Here is a 20252-nt window from a genome sequence, read left to right on the forward strand (position 1 = left end):
AAACCATTTTGAAATAAAGCCATTTCATAATAAACTATATTATTTCTCTCTCACATATTCTTCTAACACGCATGCACTGTCCTGCTCAATGTCAAACATTGTAAACCTATGAGGTTGTGTGTGTTCCCAAGGGAAGACTTTAGTACAGTAAAAACCCCGCTGATTTGGTTTTAGATGAGCAAATATTTGTTATTTGTAAAATAAAAAACACATGTTAATGGTCCATAAACCATAATTGTGGCCTATGGCTCCTTAAAGCCTCTTTATGTAATCGTGCACAGAAGGTTGTGATGCGCGTCACGTGTTGGACCATGAAGCGTCAGGAATGAGAACTGTTTTTTATATGGGGACCATGACCATAGAAGCGTCAAGAGCAGGAAGTGGATTTGATATGAGAAGCTATATTTTAATAGATGATATAAGTAATTAAAATGACATTTTGAGCCAGTATTTTACAGAGTATGAAGGCATGCCAAATGTAAATCATTTAAGATATTTTATAATATCTAATTCTCCAAAGTTTGTGGTAATTCTGCGCATCATTGGATCATGACGACCACCAAAATATTTTATATATTTGTATAACACTTCTTTTGTTCTAAGAATGCTAGTTAATGCAACATGTGTATTTCATGTGTAAGAAGTGTGTTATGACATTTTACGACTCTTCAGACTGAGGGTGCTTAACATACTGTCCACTTCTCCACTGTAAACAAATCTCCTATCTGTCCTGTAGCACTAATGACTAATGCTGATCTACTCAAACATCACAGGTGTTTTGGGGTGAGGTATATACTGAACAAAATTTCACTGTATTTTCTTCAATGTGGCGTATTCCTAACAGTGGCTTTGCATGGCAGGGTGCTACTCAAATCTATTGATAATGTGAGTATGGAGTTATGGAGTTTAATACAGTTCTCATTCCAACCACACTGGTAGTATGTGCAATGTGTAGGACCTTTAGCACTGGAGAAGTCACTATTACATTTTCGCTATTACATCACCTCTAAATGTGCATCCAGGCTATTTCTAAAATAGAACTTTAGAAATGTGAAAAAATGTGTTCATTAGAAACTGACCAAGTATTGTAGAGAAAGACGTCACCAACCCCACTGGCCACATGTTGGTCCAACCTCCTCCCTCCTCTCCCCTTCAGATGTCCAGTGCCTATGGGTGTTGCATTTGCGGTTGCATTTGCAGTTGCAGTTAGAGGCTTTCACACCATTTTGCAGAGTGTGTGTTTTCGGGGAGGTTGTAGGAGAATCTTCTGTGAGTATAACACGCAGTTGCTCATAATTGTTTTAAAAATGTCAAACATTTGCATCTAGACAGGCTATAAAACACACTGCTAAATTAAATCCAGAGTTACTATTCACCATCGTCAATTAGAGTGTGTTGTGTGTGCGTGCATTTAAAAGTCTGTAGCATTGTTCATATATATATATATATGTTCATTTCCATGCTACATATGATAACAATGTTAAAGCACATACATATGACTCCTTTCATGTACTTATGAATGAGATAGCTTTCTATGTTTACTGTAATATGTTGTGTGGCCGTATCAGTGTTGCATCAATAACTGGAATCATCACTTTTTTGTGAACTTTAAAATGGTCAGACATACACAGAGAGGCCTGTTCTGACCGTATGTTGGTTGTTTTAAGACTTGGTCACATATCCTGGTTAGTAGATACTGTATGACAATTATAAAGCGGCCCTGTGATGTCATATCCTTTTCGTGAGGGCCTTTGAACCTCACTGACCACCGCTCGTATCTCGGACATGGAGGCGTGAAACTGACTCATAAACAAGCGTTCCACTAAATAAAGACACAACATGTTTCTTAAAATCGCACAGTATAAAGCATGAATGCAAAGGAGACAGACGTACTGAGAGGTTTTACTTCAGTGGCCCACTCCACACACACGCACTCAGACAAAGAGGAAAGGAGAAGAGAGGAAAGTAAAAGAGAAGAAGAGAGAAAAAGGGAGGATAAAGGAGAAGAAGATGGCTTCCATCCCCTGTGTTCTGATGCTGTTGCTGATCTGCCCAAGTCAGGTCCACATGGGTGAGTTACTTAAGCAATAAGAGGCCGTAGGTTGCACTGATTATAGAACAGCGAAGTTTTGCGTTATGCCTAACCCCCCCCCCCTTAACTGCTCTATAATCAGTGTAACTGCTCAGTGATGGTTCTGCAGTAGTACGGACATACAGTAGTTTAGAAGGCGCTCGAAGTGTCCGTTTCTTGCACATCATTTTTTACGTCATTTTGAAGAGCCACTGCATACCTGTGTGTCTTGTCGTGTTGTTGCAAAATCCGCAAAGTTCACTTTATTGTTGAGGTCAGGCTTGTTAAGTTTTTACCCGTGAAGCCTACACTGATCCAGCTTTGCCAAAGCCCTGCTTCTATCCTCACTGGTAGCTTACAGTACAGTGGTGTGTGGGAGGGGGAGTGGCGAAAGCCAATGTGCTTCTTTTACTGATATTTATATGGAGGACCACAGGTGTCACTTAAATGGCAAATGAAGTTGGTTAATTTGCCATTATAAACAGTAGCCTATTAAAAAATATAATTTACAAAAAGTATTTTGTAAATCAATTATTAAATGATCAATAAATACTCTAATTGTAAAAAGGGATTTGCAAATATAATTGCAAAATCATTTGCCAAATCCGTTTGGCAAAGAATGCCTTAAAAGAACGCTGATGAGACATTGTAACGAACCAAGCTTTGAACCAAGTAACAACTCCCTGCTAGTTGACTCACGAGCGCCTTCTAAACTCAACGGAGACAGTAACGTTATATGCGAGTAGGCCTAGAGCTATTTTCTTTATATTAGTTAGTAGGAGTTTTATTATAAAGGAGCTATGGACATCTTACGTAATGCCGTACTTTCACTGGCCGATGACCTAGATGGCGCTTCGGTAGAGTATGGCATAGCATTAAACAGGCTGGTTGGAATCCGAAATGAGCTACGAGAAGCGAACTTAGAAGATAATTTCCGGACACATCTAGATCGGGCTGAAGTTGCTTTGCTCCAGCATTTGCCTAACATCAAGGCAGAGATAAGGCGCCAGATAGTCATCGGGGTGCCTAGGAAGCAAATAGCAAGTGACGTTGGCGTATCGCTGAAAACTCTTCAACGCTGGATTGCCCGATTTGGTATAAGGTAAGCCAAGTCAAGTTGTGCTGGTAAGTTAACGTTACCATAAATTACGTAAGGGATAACGACCGCCGAGGTGTCCTGTTATACGGAATTAATCGACGAGGGCGAGGGGCAAAAACTTGTTGCCTCCGCCCAAGTACATGGCTCCCCTGCTAAGATGACATGCTGTCCATGCATCTCAAATTGAGAAGGATGGATGGAAAGAACTATTTGACCAACCCCCAACTGAGAGAGCTGAGGTGGCTATCAGTAAGTATATTTGAGTGGACAAATAGAACTTCTCTGACAAATGACATGTTGAAATCTTGCTTTAGACCTCATAATGATCTTGTAATATATGTTCTTTTATACCTTAATGCAGTTTGGAGACACCCCCCGACTGCTAGTGCTGCTGAAACAAGTGGAGGCAACAATGAAGCGGCAACAGAAAGAAGGCAGGTGGCAAAGGTTGCTGCTGTTGAAAAATACTTTGAGAGTCAGTGTGTGTGTGTGTGTGTGTGTGTGTGTGCGCGTGTGCGTGTCTGTAGCTGAGTAGGTCATGGTACATGGTACAAAAATACAGAATTTAAAGCACTAACACTACACTTAACTCACAACCCACAACTACTGATAATGGAATAACTCTTTTAGAGAAAAGTGTGTGTATGTGAGTGAGGGAGAGAGACAGAATATTTCTGTAAATGTTTAACTATGTTAATTTAGAATAATTTATTTCTTTGAATCATTATATAATTTTAAAATGTTTATTTTTAATGAAAGATGTAGATTTTTGTAGATAAAAGTAGCTTGTATATTTTAACTGGTGTCATTTCTAAAGTGTATATATATGTAAAAGCTTGTATAATTTTAAAATGTTTGTTTTATTTGCAAGGTTGTGTTTGTTAAACTTGTTAATAAAAGTAGCTTGTGCTTTTAATTACTAGTTCTGGATTACTGTTTATTTTCAAGTACTTTTGGTAGTTAATGGGCCACATGTGGCCCGGGGACCCAGCCGACATTCAGCCAACACTCAGTCAGATCAGTTTTATAGTGTGTGGGCCAGTACAGGCCCGGGGACTAAGCCGACATTCAGCCAACACTCAGTCAGATCAGTTTTATAGTGTGTGGGCCAGTACAGGCCCGGGGACTAAGCCGACATTCAGCCAACACTCAGTCAGATCAGTTTTAGTGTGGGCCAGTACAGGCCCGGGGACCCAGCCGACACTCAGCCAACACTCAATAAGTCATTTTACTGTGTGTGGGCCACAACTGGGCCAAGAGAAAATATAAGAGTCATGTCATTAGTTTTAGTAAGGTTCCTGTTTTTTTTTTTATCCAAAAGGTTAAGCATTTGTTCCGCTGCTGTCAGCTGTTCAGCAAAATGTATAGAAGCTATTGGTTGCTTAGGAACGAATGCTTGACACAGCCATTACTGACGATAACCTAGGCCTACTTGTTTTAAATACATATTTTCAGAGTTAGGCCTACTGACGTTTCATTTCTGAATGAACATGGATCATTAAATGTCATTTTGAAAATGGCAGAAAAAAGACGTGAGTGGAGTAGTTTTAAAATGTGGCATCATTGTCAGAATTCACCAGTGTGCTATGTGGGGAGAGAGAGAAAGAGTGATGGTGTGTTGTGTTATTGAATCACACAGTATTTAATGAAAAGCATGTTACTGAAAGTGTAGGTTTCTCAGGCCTGTGTCCCTAAAGCACAGAAATGAGATCAGACAGAATATCTATGACTACTTTATCAGTGTCAACTCTGTCTGTCTATTCTTTAGGTGCTCAAGGAGGAAACAGCCCCACTGAGTTCTCCAGTGCAGGTGGGACAGCTACTCTACCCTGTGCTAATGTGCTTTATCCAAACTGCTCCTCTACTACATGGCTTTATAGCAGTACTAGAGATAGTGTAGAATTGTTTGGACATGGGCAGATAAAACCTGAAAACGCCAAGAACAGAGCTGCGAGACTGAGTCTGTTCCAGAACTGTTCTCTCCACATTACCAATGTCACCACTGAGGACGCAGGACTCTACACCTGTCAGCAGTTCCCTGAACAGGGTGGAACTCAATCTAAAGATGATGCTCCAGTTTATCTCACTGTTCTCCATGGTAGGTTTCTTGTCAATATATAGACACAGGCACAGGTTGCAATATCTATGGAAAGATTATGAAGATTTCATTTTCACCAACCTAAATCAAACATTACCAAAGCTCCTTTAAGCTGATATTATTAAATGTAGGTTGTTGCTGATCTGATGATGTCATTTCCTCCTGCAGTCTCTGCTTCCTCCAGAGAGACTGAGATGGAGATGGGGAGTAATGTGACTCTCCACTGCCTCCTGCACACACGCGACAACTGTACCGGATCTGTGATAGATAAGGGAGTCTGTCTCAGCTGGGTGGATAAGACCATTAACCGCCAGATCAGAACCACATCTATGTGTTCCACCACACTGACGGTGGAGCTCAGAGTTAATAACACCACTTCCACACAGAGGACATGGAGATGCCAGCTGACTGCAGGAGGGAAGGTTCAGACTACTGCAATCTACACCATCAGAGTTAAAGGTTAGAGATGTTACTGTAACACACGCTTTTTCCAACAGAAAATAATAATGCATCCTGTACTTTATGAGCTTGACAGTGGCAGTTACAGTAATACAGTATACAGTACGGTGAACTGAACCTGATTGGTTAGGTTGTTCCTGGACACATCAAGATCCCTCAACAAAACATGTGTTTGTGTTGTTATTTGTCCCCAGGGACAGTCACCACTGCTTCCACAAACTCAGGTAAGACGTGCCATACAGCTAACACTAACACTATAGTTATCATGGGCTATATACAAATAGGTGTAGGCCTACTGAATGAGGACTGTGTGTGGGACAATCTGCACATCTGCAATGTGTTTACATACTTATAATGCATAGGCATCTTTATTAACATGTGTGTAAATATCACATTGCTATATTTATCTCATGCTTTATATACCTCTTGGGTTTTATACCTTTGCATTGGAGTCAAGCAACTAAGCATTTCACTACATATTGTACTTTCTATGATGTGACAAACAAAAATAGTTTTGATTTGATTTGATAGTCTCACTTGATGCTAACCGGTGTCTTATAACACAAAAGGGTTGTGTGAATTGCTAACCATGTTGTATCTGTTTTCAGACAGAAGGTTCAGGTAAATTAAACATGTGTGTGTTTTCACTGTTCTGTCCTGGGCCCACTTCCCCGATAACGACGGAGACACGCTCTTAAAGGAGAAGTTCGGTGTGAAATTGACCTTAGCTGTACTGAAAGATGTTGCCGAGTACTTACATGTGTCCAATAGGCACCTTCGCTCACCCCCTAGCATTCCGAATTACGCCGTTTTTAGCCAAGTAGCTGTGGGGGGCATAGCGTAGCCTATGCAGCTAAATCACTATTTTTACACAATTAAAAGGGTTCCAAAACCCTCAGAAGTCTACCAATGCAGTGTGGAGTTACTTGGAACCTTTTTAATGGTGTAAAAATAGCGATTTAGTTGCATAGGCTACGCTATGCCCCCACAGCTACTCGGCTAAAAACGGCGTAATTTGGAATGCTAGGGGGTGAGCGAAGGTGCCTATTGGACACATGTGAGTACTCGGCAACATCTTTCAGTACAGCTAAGGTCAATTTCACACCGAACTTCTCCTTTAAGAGGGTTTTCTACGATTCATCTTACGATCGTTCGTTTGGTTTTTCCGACTGTTTCCCGAACATGCTCGTAGCGTGAACGCGCGTGCACTGCTCTTAAGATGCTCTTAAGGGGAGCTGTCCACGTTAATAGTTCTGAAATATCCTCTGATTTGACGGTGATGTCAGGTGACTGCACGTCACAGCTATAGGCCTACCATTTAAACTTCGGATCTACACATTCATTCACATCAATACGAAAATAGAAACACTTTGACATCTGCATGTAAGCATCCCAAGTAGGTTATATACCACACAGAGACATAAATAATTGTAATTATTTTAAGATTAGATTGTTGCACCATGCAATAATTTTTCGCGGTGCCACTTAAGAACACGTTTGAAGATAAGAAAGAAGTCGAGTAAGAAAGAGAGGAAATGTGTAGGCTTAGATTTTGATGCAGTAGGCCTAGGCTACAGACTAAACCACATGTTGCTTTCTCTGCTTTTTACCTCATAGGCCTAATAAAATATTCACTTAGCAAAGATAATGTCAAACTATTCTGGCAACGTCTCGTTTCATAACTTGATTGCATTTTTGTCAAAGTCAAAGTCAAAGTCAAAGTCAGCTTTATTGTCAATTTCTTCACATGTTCCAGACATACAAAGAGATCGAAATTACGTTTCTCACTATCCCACGGTGGAGACAAGACATATTTTACCAATTTTAAGTCCACAGACAAACATAACATTCAAGTAAACAAAAAAGTAAGTAAATAAGTAAATAAGAGGGCACATATAATGAAAAAATAAGAGCAGCAAAATTTGGTTGAAATTGTGCATAGACAGTCAATAAAATAAAATACTAGTGCAAAGTCAGGCCAATAAGAGGCTGAGGTAGTTCTGTTTGACCTAAGTAAGAAATAAAGTGGCATAGTGGTGCAAGTTATGTAAGAGCAGCAGAAGTGTTGTGTTTCCAGGACAACAACAACAAGTTGCAAAGTGTACAAGTGTGCAAGTGGAGTGGTGCAGGCGGCCATTGTGGGTCCAATGTCCAGGATGTTATGTAGCTGAGGGTGGAGGGGGGAGAGGAGGGAGAGAGTTCAGCATCCTAACAGCTTGGTGTATGAAGCTGTTGGTGAGTCTGGTAGTGCGGGAGCGCAGGCTTCTGTACCTCTTCCCAGAGGGCAGTAGATCAAACAGATTGTGAGCGGGGTGACTTGCATCACTCACAATTTTGGTCGCCTTGCGGGTGAGGTGGGTGGTGTAAATGTCCTTCAGGGAGGGGAGTGAAGCACCAATAATCCTTCCAGCTGTGTTCACTATGCGCTGCAGGGCTTTCCTGTTGTATTCAGTGCAGCTTCCGCCCCACACAGCGATACAGCTGGAGAGGATGCTCTCAATGGTGCCTCGGTAGAATGTGGTCATGATGGCTGGTGGAGCACTTGCTCGCCTGAGTTTCCGCAGGAAGTACAGGCGGCGCTGAGCTCTCTTCACCAGTGATGCTGTGTTGGTTGTCCGCTTTTCATCACATTATTATGACCATTAAATGTAGGCTATTTTGCACGCTAAAATCTGATTCATCACAGGTAAACACAATAAAGAATGGGAACGTAAATTGGATTATGTATTCTAAGTTGTAATTCCTCTGTATGTCCTGTTGGTGACCTCAGTGAGAAGTACTGTTAAGACGCTCTTAGCCGGTAACGAGTACTCTGGAGCACTCGTAGATCTACGAGTGTTTTCACGATGCTCTTAAGCTACGATAGTTTCGGGAAACAGTCGGCAAATCTTAAGACGTTCGTAAGAGGGACTTTACGACGCTCTTAGGCTTAAGATGCTTTCGGGGAAGTGGGCCCTGTCCTAGGTGTTAAGTCTTTTCCTTCTTTTCTGTCCAGGTGTTGCGCTGATTGCTGGAGTTGGTGTCTCAATTGGTCTGTTGGCTGCTGCTGCACTGATTATGGTGATACGCAAGAGAAAGACAAGTGAGTGTTTCAGCAATTCTAACACCATCTTGCCAAAGGTTTCACCGGCAATAGCCTGTTGTAAATCAATGGTACCACTGTAGTGGCCACTGTGAATACTGTAGTTTCATGCTCTAACATTTCAATCTTGTTATTGTTATTTCAGATGCTGAGGAAGAGCACACCTTAGTGAGTGAAAAATTCATATTATTTTTATTCCACAGAAATAGTCCTTCTGTATAACACTGGGTTTAATGTGTAGTGAGAAATGTGCAGGTACGTTTGACACAGGTCTACGTGATATATAATCTGACACATTGTTTCCACAGAGTCAAAGCAGGACCAGTGCCACAGCTCTCCAGTCTGTTCCAGCAGCAAACTCCTCAGCTAATGTAAGCTAATGACACACTGGCATCACTCATGTCCATCTGAGGCACAGAATGGATGCAGCCGTTACGTCTGAATTACTTGTTAGATAATTGTAGCCTGACCACGCCCATCTAGATCTTCACTTTGTGAATGAATTTGGTTTAGCAGGAAAAGATAATTTTGACCATTGAAGAATAGTGTATTCTATAGGTTTACTTGTCAGACTTCCTGTTAGATATATAATTGACACACTGTCCTCATACCAAATTCCTCTTTCTCTGCCTCTCTCTCTCTCTCTCTCTCTGTGTGTTTTCTGTACAGGAAGAGGACGGAGCTGATCTGCACTATGCAGCCATGCAGCACCTCAACCCAACTCCAGCTGGGGCTTCTGCAGTGAGTCACTACTCATCATGTTTGTTTATCCTCATGTTCATGCACCTCAGTGTGGGGTGATACGTTTGTTTGTTTGTTTGTTTGTATGTTTGTTTCTTTACAGAAGCAGTCTGAGGACACCGTGATCTACAGCACCATCATGCAGTTATCAGGTGGTGAGGACCAGAAAAGCAGCAGACCTGTGGACCCCAACGCTGTTTATGCCACTGTTCAGAAGAATGACAAGATAAAGAATTAAAACGCACAACATATGCACACACACACACTTACATATGCACAAACACACACACACACCACACACACACACACACACACACACACGCACGCACGCACGCACGCACACACACTTACATATGCACAAACACACACACACACACCACACACACACACACACACACACGCACACACACACACACACACACACACCACACACACACACACACACACACGCACACACACACACACACACACCACACACACACACACACACACACACGCACACACACACACACACAGGGAGACATAAACACCCACAACCCATATGTAGGCTACCCAAAATGTCAGTGTCACTGCAGGTTTCCTTTTAAAGATACAAGATACAGTACATGCCTTAAAATGTACAGATAACATACCAGACCTCTGTCTAAATGTGTGGTGTAAAGACATTAACTAAGATATTAAAAAGGCATGTACAGTAACTCACACCATATAATTCATGTGCTGTATATTATACCCTCCATGTGCAGTTTATCCTACATGTAACATCTATCCTACATGCAACTTATATCCTACATGTAACTTACTGTATATCCTACATGTAACTTATCATATTATATGTTATGTTTTACATGTCATTTATATATCCTTCATGCTGCATATCATATTCTATGTGTTGCATATTATATTTTAGATTTTACATGTCATTTATATCATATCCTTCATGCTGCATATCATATTCTACATGTGCCGTAGGTCATAGGTCATGCACATGCTCCTACATATCACTGACATGTTTCTCTGAGTTTGACTTTGCATGAAATCCTCAACTCTCTTTCTAATTTGAATCCCTTTTAGATCAGCATTATATTTCTAATAAACACACTGTATCTAAACAGTTAGCTATTATGTTTCACTATGTTTTAAACAACTTTGAAATAAAGCCATTTCATAATAATACATTGATACAGTTTTTATTCCAACCACACTGATAGTATATGTGCTATATGTAGGACATTAGGCATGGAAGGAGTATAACATCTCCCAAGTCTAAATGTGCATACGTTAGATTACCTCTACAGTACCAGTACCTTACCTGCTCCCCATCTCTCTCTCTCTCTCTCTCTCTCTCTCTCTCTCTCTCCCCCCATCTCTCTCTATCTATCTCTCTCTCTCTCTCTCTCTCTCTCTCTGTAGTAGTCTAACAAAAGTTTGTAAAGTCTTACAAAAAGCAAAAATATATAACTTTTAGAAAATGTGTTCACTTGTAACTGAACAAGTAGAGAAAGATGTCAACAACCTCACTAACCACATGTTGACGCATGCCTGACCTGCCAGAAGCTGCTGGTAGATCCAGCTATGATGGGGGTTCTGGGTTAACACAGAGATTTTCTCAGGCTCTTCACAAACTCGCACACCATCAGCATCAACACCATTTGATGTCTGCACAAAACAGGCTCAAACTTGTTAGCCTGCTAAAAAGTGGTTAACACCTGTTTGCGTTAGCTGTAAGCACATTTCTGAAAGCGTTGGTGACTAAGGTTTACTCACACACACCCATTATCCTTACACTCCTCTGACAAAACCTCCTGCCCACTCAGGGTACCAATAACCTGCACTGGAGGAAACACAATGGTACTGGTTCAAGCATGAACCCTAGGGAACAGGACATTGGTATGTCAGCAAGTGGGTTAACACCCATGGATGATAGCATCGCTGGTTAACACCCATGGATGATCTGTTGATCAAATCATTATGATGGTGTCACGGAGACACGTTTACTCACTGCTCACAGTATTGCACTTGCTCGCTACTGTTACTTGAGGAGGAAGTCATTCAGTCTGTTCATTAACTGCTTAACTCTCAAAAAGAATTTCAAGTTTTTGCCTGAAATTGCACTGTGCCTATTTACAAGGGCATTGTTCCCACCTCTTCTGGGGCCTACCATCAAATGTTGGACCTTTATAGAAAGCTAAGAACCTTTAGTTTTCGTAGGAAACAGTCAAAATAAATGTGTGATGTACTCACAAAGAGTTACAGGCTCGAATATAGTTTTTTCTTTCTGCCGGATTACAAGCATCTCTGAACTGACTTGTGAAGTTGTGTGCAAAAGTAGATCAATATAGAATGAAAATATGAGTGCTTTAGACTATTATTTGCCAAGGTTTGCCCATGCGTTTTGTAAAATGCCTATGGATACTCCCCATAGGACTTTTTGTTATCCAAAATGCATACTGACAATCAAATGCTTACTGCACATGAACCCCTTTGTGTAGAAGCATAATCCTGGTCTCAAATGAAAGGTAACACTTTGAGGTTTCATGCTTGTATTTGGATTATACTTCAGGGGTTCTGATATGGAATGACTACACTAAATATGGAATGATTACAAAAATGTCTCTATTTTTGCATTTACTTTGTTGGTTCAATGAGTGTGTATAAGATAGACTATACATCTGTACAACTAATATTGGATAACACAACATGAAGATTCAATTTCTATGGATTCTTGTGAATATTTCAGTACCCAATATGTTGCATCTACTTATTGTGCTGCAGCTACACTGCAGCCAGAAGTCAGGGTAGCACCAAAAGCGGAAGGGGGGGAGGGGGGCATTTTGGATCAAATTTAATTGAGACATAATAAGTGTAGGAGCCAAATTGAGCTTCAAGTTAATTCTCATATTTTCTTTGTTTATTAGCCGGAGTAAGTATGTGTGTGCATGTCTGTGTGCGTATGTATGTGAGAGTGGTTGATTGGATTGAGTATGGGCACAGGTCTGTCTGTCCCACCTACAGGATCCTGGAGGAGGTTTCTGAAGGTGGAGCCCCAGGGGGATGACCTTAAGAGCTGTAGGCCGCAGCATGTGGGCGTGGCTGAGAAGGGCATACAGTCTTTTGACCGTGCTGCTGTGCTGACTAAAGTTTGGACTTTAACAGAAAGCCTTATAGTGTATTTACTTGTTTTTTTTACAACAAACTGTCAACAATAAATGGTCAGAAGGGACCGACTTGGAACAAAACCACTACTCCTCATCATTTAACACGCGTCAAGACTAGGATCCACTCAGCCACAAGTAGTAGACAAAATTGGAAAAACTTAAACGCTACTACAATAAGATTAATCTGAGAATGTAAAGCACTATACAGATTGTACATGAAAAAAGTTCATTTTTGGATTCCCAAGAGTCAAAGCTTTGAAATGGTGTATAACATTACTATGCTACATAGCAATATGGTGCATACAATTGATTTAGAATGTTTACTCTAAACAAACAATTGAAACAAATTATCATGCAAGCGTGCTTAGGTGACTTTCAGTTGAAAATTAGCTTTGCAGTATCACACACACAGACAACTACAGACCCAGCTGAGTGACCTCTACTCATCTAAGCGCCAGCCTTTACATACTGTATGGCAGCATGCAGACTTCGCTTAGGCCTGGATGCGGTCTACATTTGTTAGTAAATGTGTCAACTCATGCCAACAACCCTGGTCCGAGAAAGACACAGGATTTCACAATCACACAAACATGCAGCATTTTGAAGAAGTATGGGGTACCCACATAAATAAGAGAGACTGACTCCAAGTTCTCACAAATTCACACCCAAACATGCAGCATTTTGAGGAAGTATGTGGTACCCAAATATATAAGATAGACTGACTCGAGTCGAGTTCTCACTTCAGAGACACAATCTTCACGCACACAGACGAAGGAAAAGACTAGAAGAAAAACAAAAAAGAAAAAGTCAGCAAAGTGAAAGAGAAGAGAGGAAAAAGGAGGATAAAGGAGAAGAAGATGGCATCCATCCCTTGTGCTCTGATAGTGTTGCTGATCAGTCTGAGTCAGGATCATATGGGTGAGTACAGAATGTGATCTCAGTAACCAATAGCACTAATTGTGGTACTTCAAACTGCAGTCAGACTGTAAGAAATACAAATTCCGCCATACTTTTATATACTTTAAGTAACTGCTCTAAACCTGCAGTGGGTTTTAATGTGAAATACAAGCCAATATAACTTTGTGTCTGGGACTTTGAGATCACTAAAATGAAATTTTACAGTGTCAAGTATTTTCATATTGTACTGTCCACAGTTAGTGTGATTGTTTAGAAGTGGTGTTATTATCATATGTCTTGCATTTGTACCCAAGAATGATGTTAGTGTTATTATACTGTATGTCTGGCCTTATATATACCTTGTGTAGTTGTCATATCTTGATAGTGATTATGGGCTGTATTTTGGGCCACCAGCGCATGGCATAATACTCGTTATTCACCCGCGGAAAGTTGAATTCGGTATTTTGCACGTTTATTTTTTAAGCATTGCGCCCAGGGGTGTGGCAATTAACAACCTAGGGAGGGGCCTAGCGCGTTGTCTAAAAATCGCTATCATACACCACCTAAACCTGGTCAGAAGTCAATGGCGAGTTGTTCATATGCTATTTTAAGAGCGCATGTCAACAGTCATATTGGCAGGTGCACGCACCATCCTTCTACCGATGCATTTATTTGACATATCGCGCGTTGCGACGTTAAAGGGAATGACAGATGTCATTCTCATTGGTTTAAAATGATGTTACGCCCCAAACACACCCATATGACTGATTAAAAGACCTAGGAACACCTTGTTACGCCATGCGCTCCACTTTTGAGGACGAAACCCCTCCCAATGTGAACTGGACATCCTACTAAATTTGAATAGACTTTTGACGAGTGACGATGCACTTTAGAATGTCATGATAGGGCCCTAGAATGTCATGATAGGGCCCTATGTCTACCCTGGATCTGTGCTACTTTAGCCACTACCCTTCGTTTTCTTCTTCTTCTAAAAATCAGTTGCTTGTCACTGTAAAACTGACTCCTGGTAGTGTCAACGTGTAACGGTAGCTGTGCAGTATGTAGGCCTACTTTGTGTAAACTTCCCTCCCAACACCTTTAGAATCATGAGAGAGCTATCACCCTGGGCTTTTAGCTTCGTTGCTAACATGCTTGACTTCCGATCTGAGGTGCTGCTGTTTGCGGGTTTGAGTCTGTACGAGTGCAGGGCTGAGCCACACGGTTCAACACAATGCTTACAGTATTACGCGTATTAGCTAATTGCCTGGTGTGTTGTGTGTCATTCAAATATAAACTATTGCACGTAATTCAATAGTTCAATAATTATTCAACATACTGATTCTAATGACACTGATTTTACAGTCTAGTCTAGTGCATCATTTATACCCCCCTTGATTCTTACCTGTTATGTTTGTGGATATGTGGATACATTGAGATATGATATGTTATCCTAGCTTGTATGAAAGAACTGTAGTGTATCTATTTTGAAAACAATTATGCATATCTAAATATCAGTATTATTATCATTTCATTTATCATTTAGGTGTCCAAGGAAACATCAACTCTGTTTTCTCCAGTGTGGGTGAGAATGCCACTCTACCCTGTTCAGGTTTTTATCCCGTAATACAAACTGGATGGTATTATAGCAGATTTGGATCTCGTGTTAAATTGACCTCCTATCATGGAAGGATCATATCAGACAGAGCTGGGAGGCTGAGTCTGCTCTCTGACAGCTCTCTCCACATCACTGATGTGACCACTGAGGACGCTGGACACTACATCCTTGAGTGGCTGCCTGCGAAAAGACGGCGACGTGCATGGATGGATCAGATGTATAATGGAGTTTATCTATCAGTTCTTAACAGTAAGTAGTCTATAATATATATCTATAATATAGTTTATACAACCAGATAGCCTATATTCTCAGGTCACTGAGCAAAACACAACCGATTAATAAGACTGAAGTGTGAAAATATATGCAGGTTGTGTCGAGCTCTTTCAATTAATTTCTTATCAGTCTTACTCACTTCACTACTCTGTGCATGCACACTCACACAGTGTAACATTTTCTGTTCAGACTCACATTAAAGTCCAGGTGTCCACAGGGACACACGTTCAAATCTGACTCACAGCCATTTACCAGTCCCACCCAATCTCACTCTGCGTCCTGTCACTCGTCACAGTCATATGTATAAAGACCAAACGGCCCAAATATTCTTCGATGCAGGGTCTATGTAGCAAACCTTTTCTCAATCACAGACACGTTCATAATAAAAACTAGAGCAGGTGTAGTAAAAACACCTTCTGCTCTTTTGTCATAATAGAAGGCTTCATGACAGTGCATCAGTACCATACTACTGAAAAAGAACAAGTAACATTACAGCTGTCACAGTTCCCATGACCATTTCTTTATTCAGTTTCCTCAAGAGTGACTAAAGCAGAAGCATGCAGTGATGTGACCATCTACTGCCACCTGCATGCTGGCAATGAGAGTGTAGTTGATAACAGAGATGTCCGTCTGAGCTGGGTGGATGAGGGAGGGGTTGAGCTGCAGAACACCAACAGGCTCCAGATCAGCAGAGACTCTCCCTGTTCCACCACACTGACTGTGCAGCTCAGAGATCCAAACCCTGTTAATACACAGAGGACATGGAGATGCCAAGTGACAGCAGAAGGGAAGGTTCAGACTTCTGCAAACTACACCATCAGAGTGAAGGGTGAATGACAATTACACACCTGTCATTGAGTTATAATATAAAGGTTCTTCAGTCACATACTATGAATGTATTGTACATGAATGTGAATGCATTTAACTAGAATGTTACACTGTGAAGGACTAAAAACTGATATTTTGTTTTGTAGCCTCATCAGAGATCTGCCCATCACCCCACTTCTTAGGCAAGACTCTCTTTGTGTGTGTGTGTCACTCACTCACTCACTCATGTTGTCTCATTCACTCACTCACTCACTCATGTTGTCTCATTCACTCACTCACTCACTCACTCATGTTGTCTCATTCACTCACTCACTCACTCATGTTGTCTCATTCACTCACTCACTCACTCATGTTGTCTCATTCACTCACTCACTCACTCACTCACTCATGTTGTCTCATTCACTCACTCACTCACTCACTCATGTTGTCTCATTCACTCACTCACTCACTCATGTTGTCTCATTCACTCACTCACTCACTCACTCACTCATGTTGTCTCATTCACTCACTCACTCACTCATGTTGTCTCATTCACTCACTCACTCACTCATGTTGTCTCATTCACTCACTCACTCACTCACTTACTCATGTTGTCTCATTCACTCACTCACTCACTCACTCACTCATGTTGTCTCATTCACTCACTCACTCACTCATGTTGTCTCATTCACTCACTCACTCACTCATGTTGTCTCATTCACTCACTCACTCCCTACCTCTCTCTCAGGTGTCCATGTGGCTGTTAGAGTTGCTACCACTATCAGTCTGTTTGTGGCTGTGATCATAGTTGTGCTCATCCACTGGAAGAGATCAGGTGAGTGGACTACTGCAGATACAGCAGCTATTTACTCTACTGATGTTTCTCTCTCTCTGACTGATACAACTCCATCAATCTGAGCTACTGCAGATACACTCTGTTGCTTTTCTGATACATCTCCATCTGTTTGTGCTTCTCAGGAGATCCCCAGGACACACAGTGAAACACACACATACACATTTTTGAGTCAGTTTTATGTTAATGGAACCCCATTAATGTGGTGTCCTCTCTCTTTTCCTTCAAGGCTCCTAGAGTTAGATCAGCGGCAACCAGCCAGTCCTTGTAGCCTTGTTCTCCTTATGGGCTCTTTAGACCCAGCTGTTCACAGTCTCCATCACCTGTATAGCTTGTCTACCTTGCGCAAGCACTGGTTGTACTGAGAGCTGGTTAATTTCACACTGGAGCTCCTCCTTTTTTACTAGAGGAGTCATAGCTCTGCACCATTTAATAGAATGGTGTGATATGGGTGCTTGGCAACTACTACTTATCACTTCTGCAGTGTGTGCAATGTGTGTGAAATGTGTAACAGGTGTGGCCTCTTGAGGTGTCCTCTTCCGTTTCTGTGCCGAAACCCCTTTCCTGGTTTTACTCCTACCTAGGTAACTTGGGTAGCTTTCTCCTGGCTAGCGGATTGGATCAGAGCCGATGGTTACTGTCTATCTGCCCCTTCTGGTGGTCAAGCCTAATTTATTTGTCAGTAATGTTTTCTCCTTGTCTGTCTTTTATGTATTTGATTTCAATAAATAATGTATTTATATATATATATATATGCAAGTCTCTGTCAATGCATGACCTTTTTGGGATAGATAAATGGCTCCCGTTATTCCTGGGGTGGCGTAGTCTAGCAACTTCCGTCATTCCACCCATATCATAGACTTGTTTCTCTGAGTTTGACTTTGCATCAAATCTTCAACTCTCTTTTCAACTCTCTTTCTAATTTTAAGCCTTTTTGTATAGATCAGCATTATATTTCTAATGAATACACTCACTGTATACAGTATATAAATATTTGGCCATTGTGTATCGCTGTGTTTTAAACAATTTTGAAATAAAGCCATTTCATAACAAACTATATTATTTCTCTCTGACATATTCTTCTGTCATACATGCACTGTCCTGCTTGCATGTTTTCCTAAAGGGATCATTTTGTACACTTCCAAGAAAACCCTTCTGATTTGGTAGCTTATTTGAGCTGATTTGCAAGCTTACTTGTTAATGGTCCCATAAACCCCACTAGTGACCTTTGAGGCCTTAAAACTTCTTTCTCAAATCTTACACGTTTGTGATGGATGTCAAGTTTGTTTGGTGTATGGACCATGAGCACGGGGGGGTCAGGAGTGAGAATTGTGTGTGATATGAGGTGCTACACTTCAATAAATGACATAACAAATTCAAATTACATTTTGAGCCAGTATTTTACTTAAGAGCATGAAAATACGCCAAATGTGCATCATTTGATATATTTTGTAATATCTAATTCTCCCAAATCCGAAGTAATGAACCCATCATAGAATAATGATGACCACCACAATATTTTATATATTTTATATTTTATATATTATATATATATTTTATATTTTTCAAATACATTGGAGGAGCATGACGTCTATTATGTTCATTTTCAGCATTACATCACCTCTAAACGTGCATCCAGGCTATGTTACCTCAACTGTCCTTACCCCCTCCCCATCTCCCTTTCTAAAGATAGATAGATAGATAGATAGATAGATGGCACTTTATTCATCCAGGAGGGAAATTCAAAATGTTGCGGTGGGAACAAAGGATTTCCTGAAGCATTCTGTTCTGCAGCTCAACGAGCGTAGCCGACTTCTGTAGCTGCTCCTCTATCCCTCTTAAGACACTCAAGTCTAGGGGCAGGATATCTAAGAGATCGTGGGCATCAGGATGGTTCTCTGTGAGCCACTGGGGAAACTAATTCCAGACTAGCCTCAGGAGGGCTTCATACATGATTTTGTACTTATGGCCATCCAAAACACCACTGACAGATCCCTCAGCCACAGCTCCACATTCAATGCATATGGCCCTTAGGCCTGCAGCCTGGAAGTGCTTCCCAATCACACCCAAGAACATACAGATGGTGTGAAAGACTCCAAGTCTTGGCACAATGTTGGGAAACCTGTCTCCATGTGCCCACAGAATTTCTGTAACTTTACAGTAGAGAGCCTGATCAACTGACATGTTGCTGATGTGTAAGGAAGTCATGATTTTTTTTAGCCTGGGTGTTCCCATGCTGCCTTGCGCGCGATTTGATTCACGCTGCTAAGGCAGCCTGGAAACTACCGCCTTAATTTTTGCCTCAGATAGGGAACCAATCACAGAACAGGGGGGAAAGCAAGACGATGATGAGCTATGCACAGATGCATTTGATAGACATCCGTGGCACCCAATAAACAGATCTGGGCATTTTTTTCAAATACGAGAAAATTAACGTTTGGTTCCCAGACCATGTCTCATTGAGAAGTGGTGGCGCTAGCCAGGCTAGATTTTTTTTTTAATTTGAAGGAGAATCTCATGAACAGTTGCCATCTGGGTGGCAGGGGCATTGATGGTTGGCAGATAGCTGACAACACTGGGAATAACATCCACAGAGTTTGATGCTAAGATGTTGTAACCTGTCCAGCTAGGGACACTTTGATTTGTGGCAGAGTGCAGTCTGCATAGCAACCATAAGAAGTTCTTCTTCAAAGCATCAGCACAGATATCTGTCTTGACCTCAACATAGGATCTAGTTGGAGGACCACACCTAGTTCCCACAGCATACGCTGGCAAAGATACAGAGACAGTTCTTTGTTTGCTCTTGGGCACATCACAAGCTGGTCTAGGCCGTTCAGGACCGAACATCTGAGGCTGCACTGCTATACCCTTGACCCTATGGGATGTTCCACGCCCTGTCAGTGTCTCTTCCAGCCTGTCAATATTGTCCCTGGCCTTGAATGATGCAATCTGTGCGAAAATGTCATAAAATGTCATTGACCATGCCTAAAGGTCATGACCTTGACCTTTTAGAGTAATGGCAATGTCATAATTGGGTTTACCACACCTTAAAACATAGGAATCAATGTCTCTTGTTATTTGTTATACCGTTTTTGGATT

General features: G+C 41.2%; 2 protein-coding genes across 3 annotated transcripts; both read left to right on the top strand.

Annotated features, from left to right (window-relative positions):
* The first annotated feature begins 1915 nt into the window (after window positions 1-1915).
* Window positions 1916-9925, top strand: LOC143109837 (uncharacterized). Its single transcript, XM_076272626.1, has 9 exons — window positions 1916-2071; window positions 4939-5268; window positions 5437-5727; window positions 5922-5951; window positions 8723-8809; window positions 8955-8977; window positions 9118-9180; window positions 9479-9550; window positions 9654-9925. The coding sequence occupies exons 1-9, from the start codon at window positions 2011-2013 to the stop codon at window positions 9786-9788; spliced, it is 1092 nt and encodes a 363-aa protein (XP_076128741.1). The 5' UTR covers window positions 1916-2010; the 3' UTR covers window positions 9789-9925.
* A 3542-nt stretch (window positions 9926-13467) lies between these two features.
* LOC143109504 (uncharacterized) lies at window positions 13468-18189 on the top strand. 2 transcript variants are annotated; one of them, XM_076272263.1, is made up of 6 exons: window positions 13468-13626; window positions 15149-15469; window positions 16023-16322; window positions 16468-16503; window positions 17049-17135; window positions 17279-18189. In XM_076272263.1, exons 1-6 carry the CDS (start codon window positions 13566-13568, stop codon window positions 17299-17301), a joined length of 828 nt encoding a protein of 275 aa, XP_076128378.1. In that variant the 5' UTR covers window positions 13468-13565; the 3' UTR covers window positions 17302-18189. The 2 variants fall into 2 exon arrangements, with proteins under 2 accessions (XP_076128378.1, XP_076128377.1); XM_076272262.1 differs by having other exon boundaries at window positions 16468-17135.
* Window positions 18190-20252: the final 2063 nt, after the last annotated feature.

This window comes from Alosa pseudoharengus, unplaced genomic scaffold, assembly GCF_046254945.1.
Source record: "Alosa pseudoharengus isolate Yale_2024_CS ecotype anadromous, Long Island Sound unplaced genomic scaffold, YU_APseudo_1.1 YU_APseudo_1.1_scf_7, whole genome shotgun sequence".
NCBI lineage: Eukaryota > Metazoa > Chordata > Actinopteri > Clupeiformes > Clupeidae > Alosa > Alosa pseudoharengus.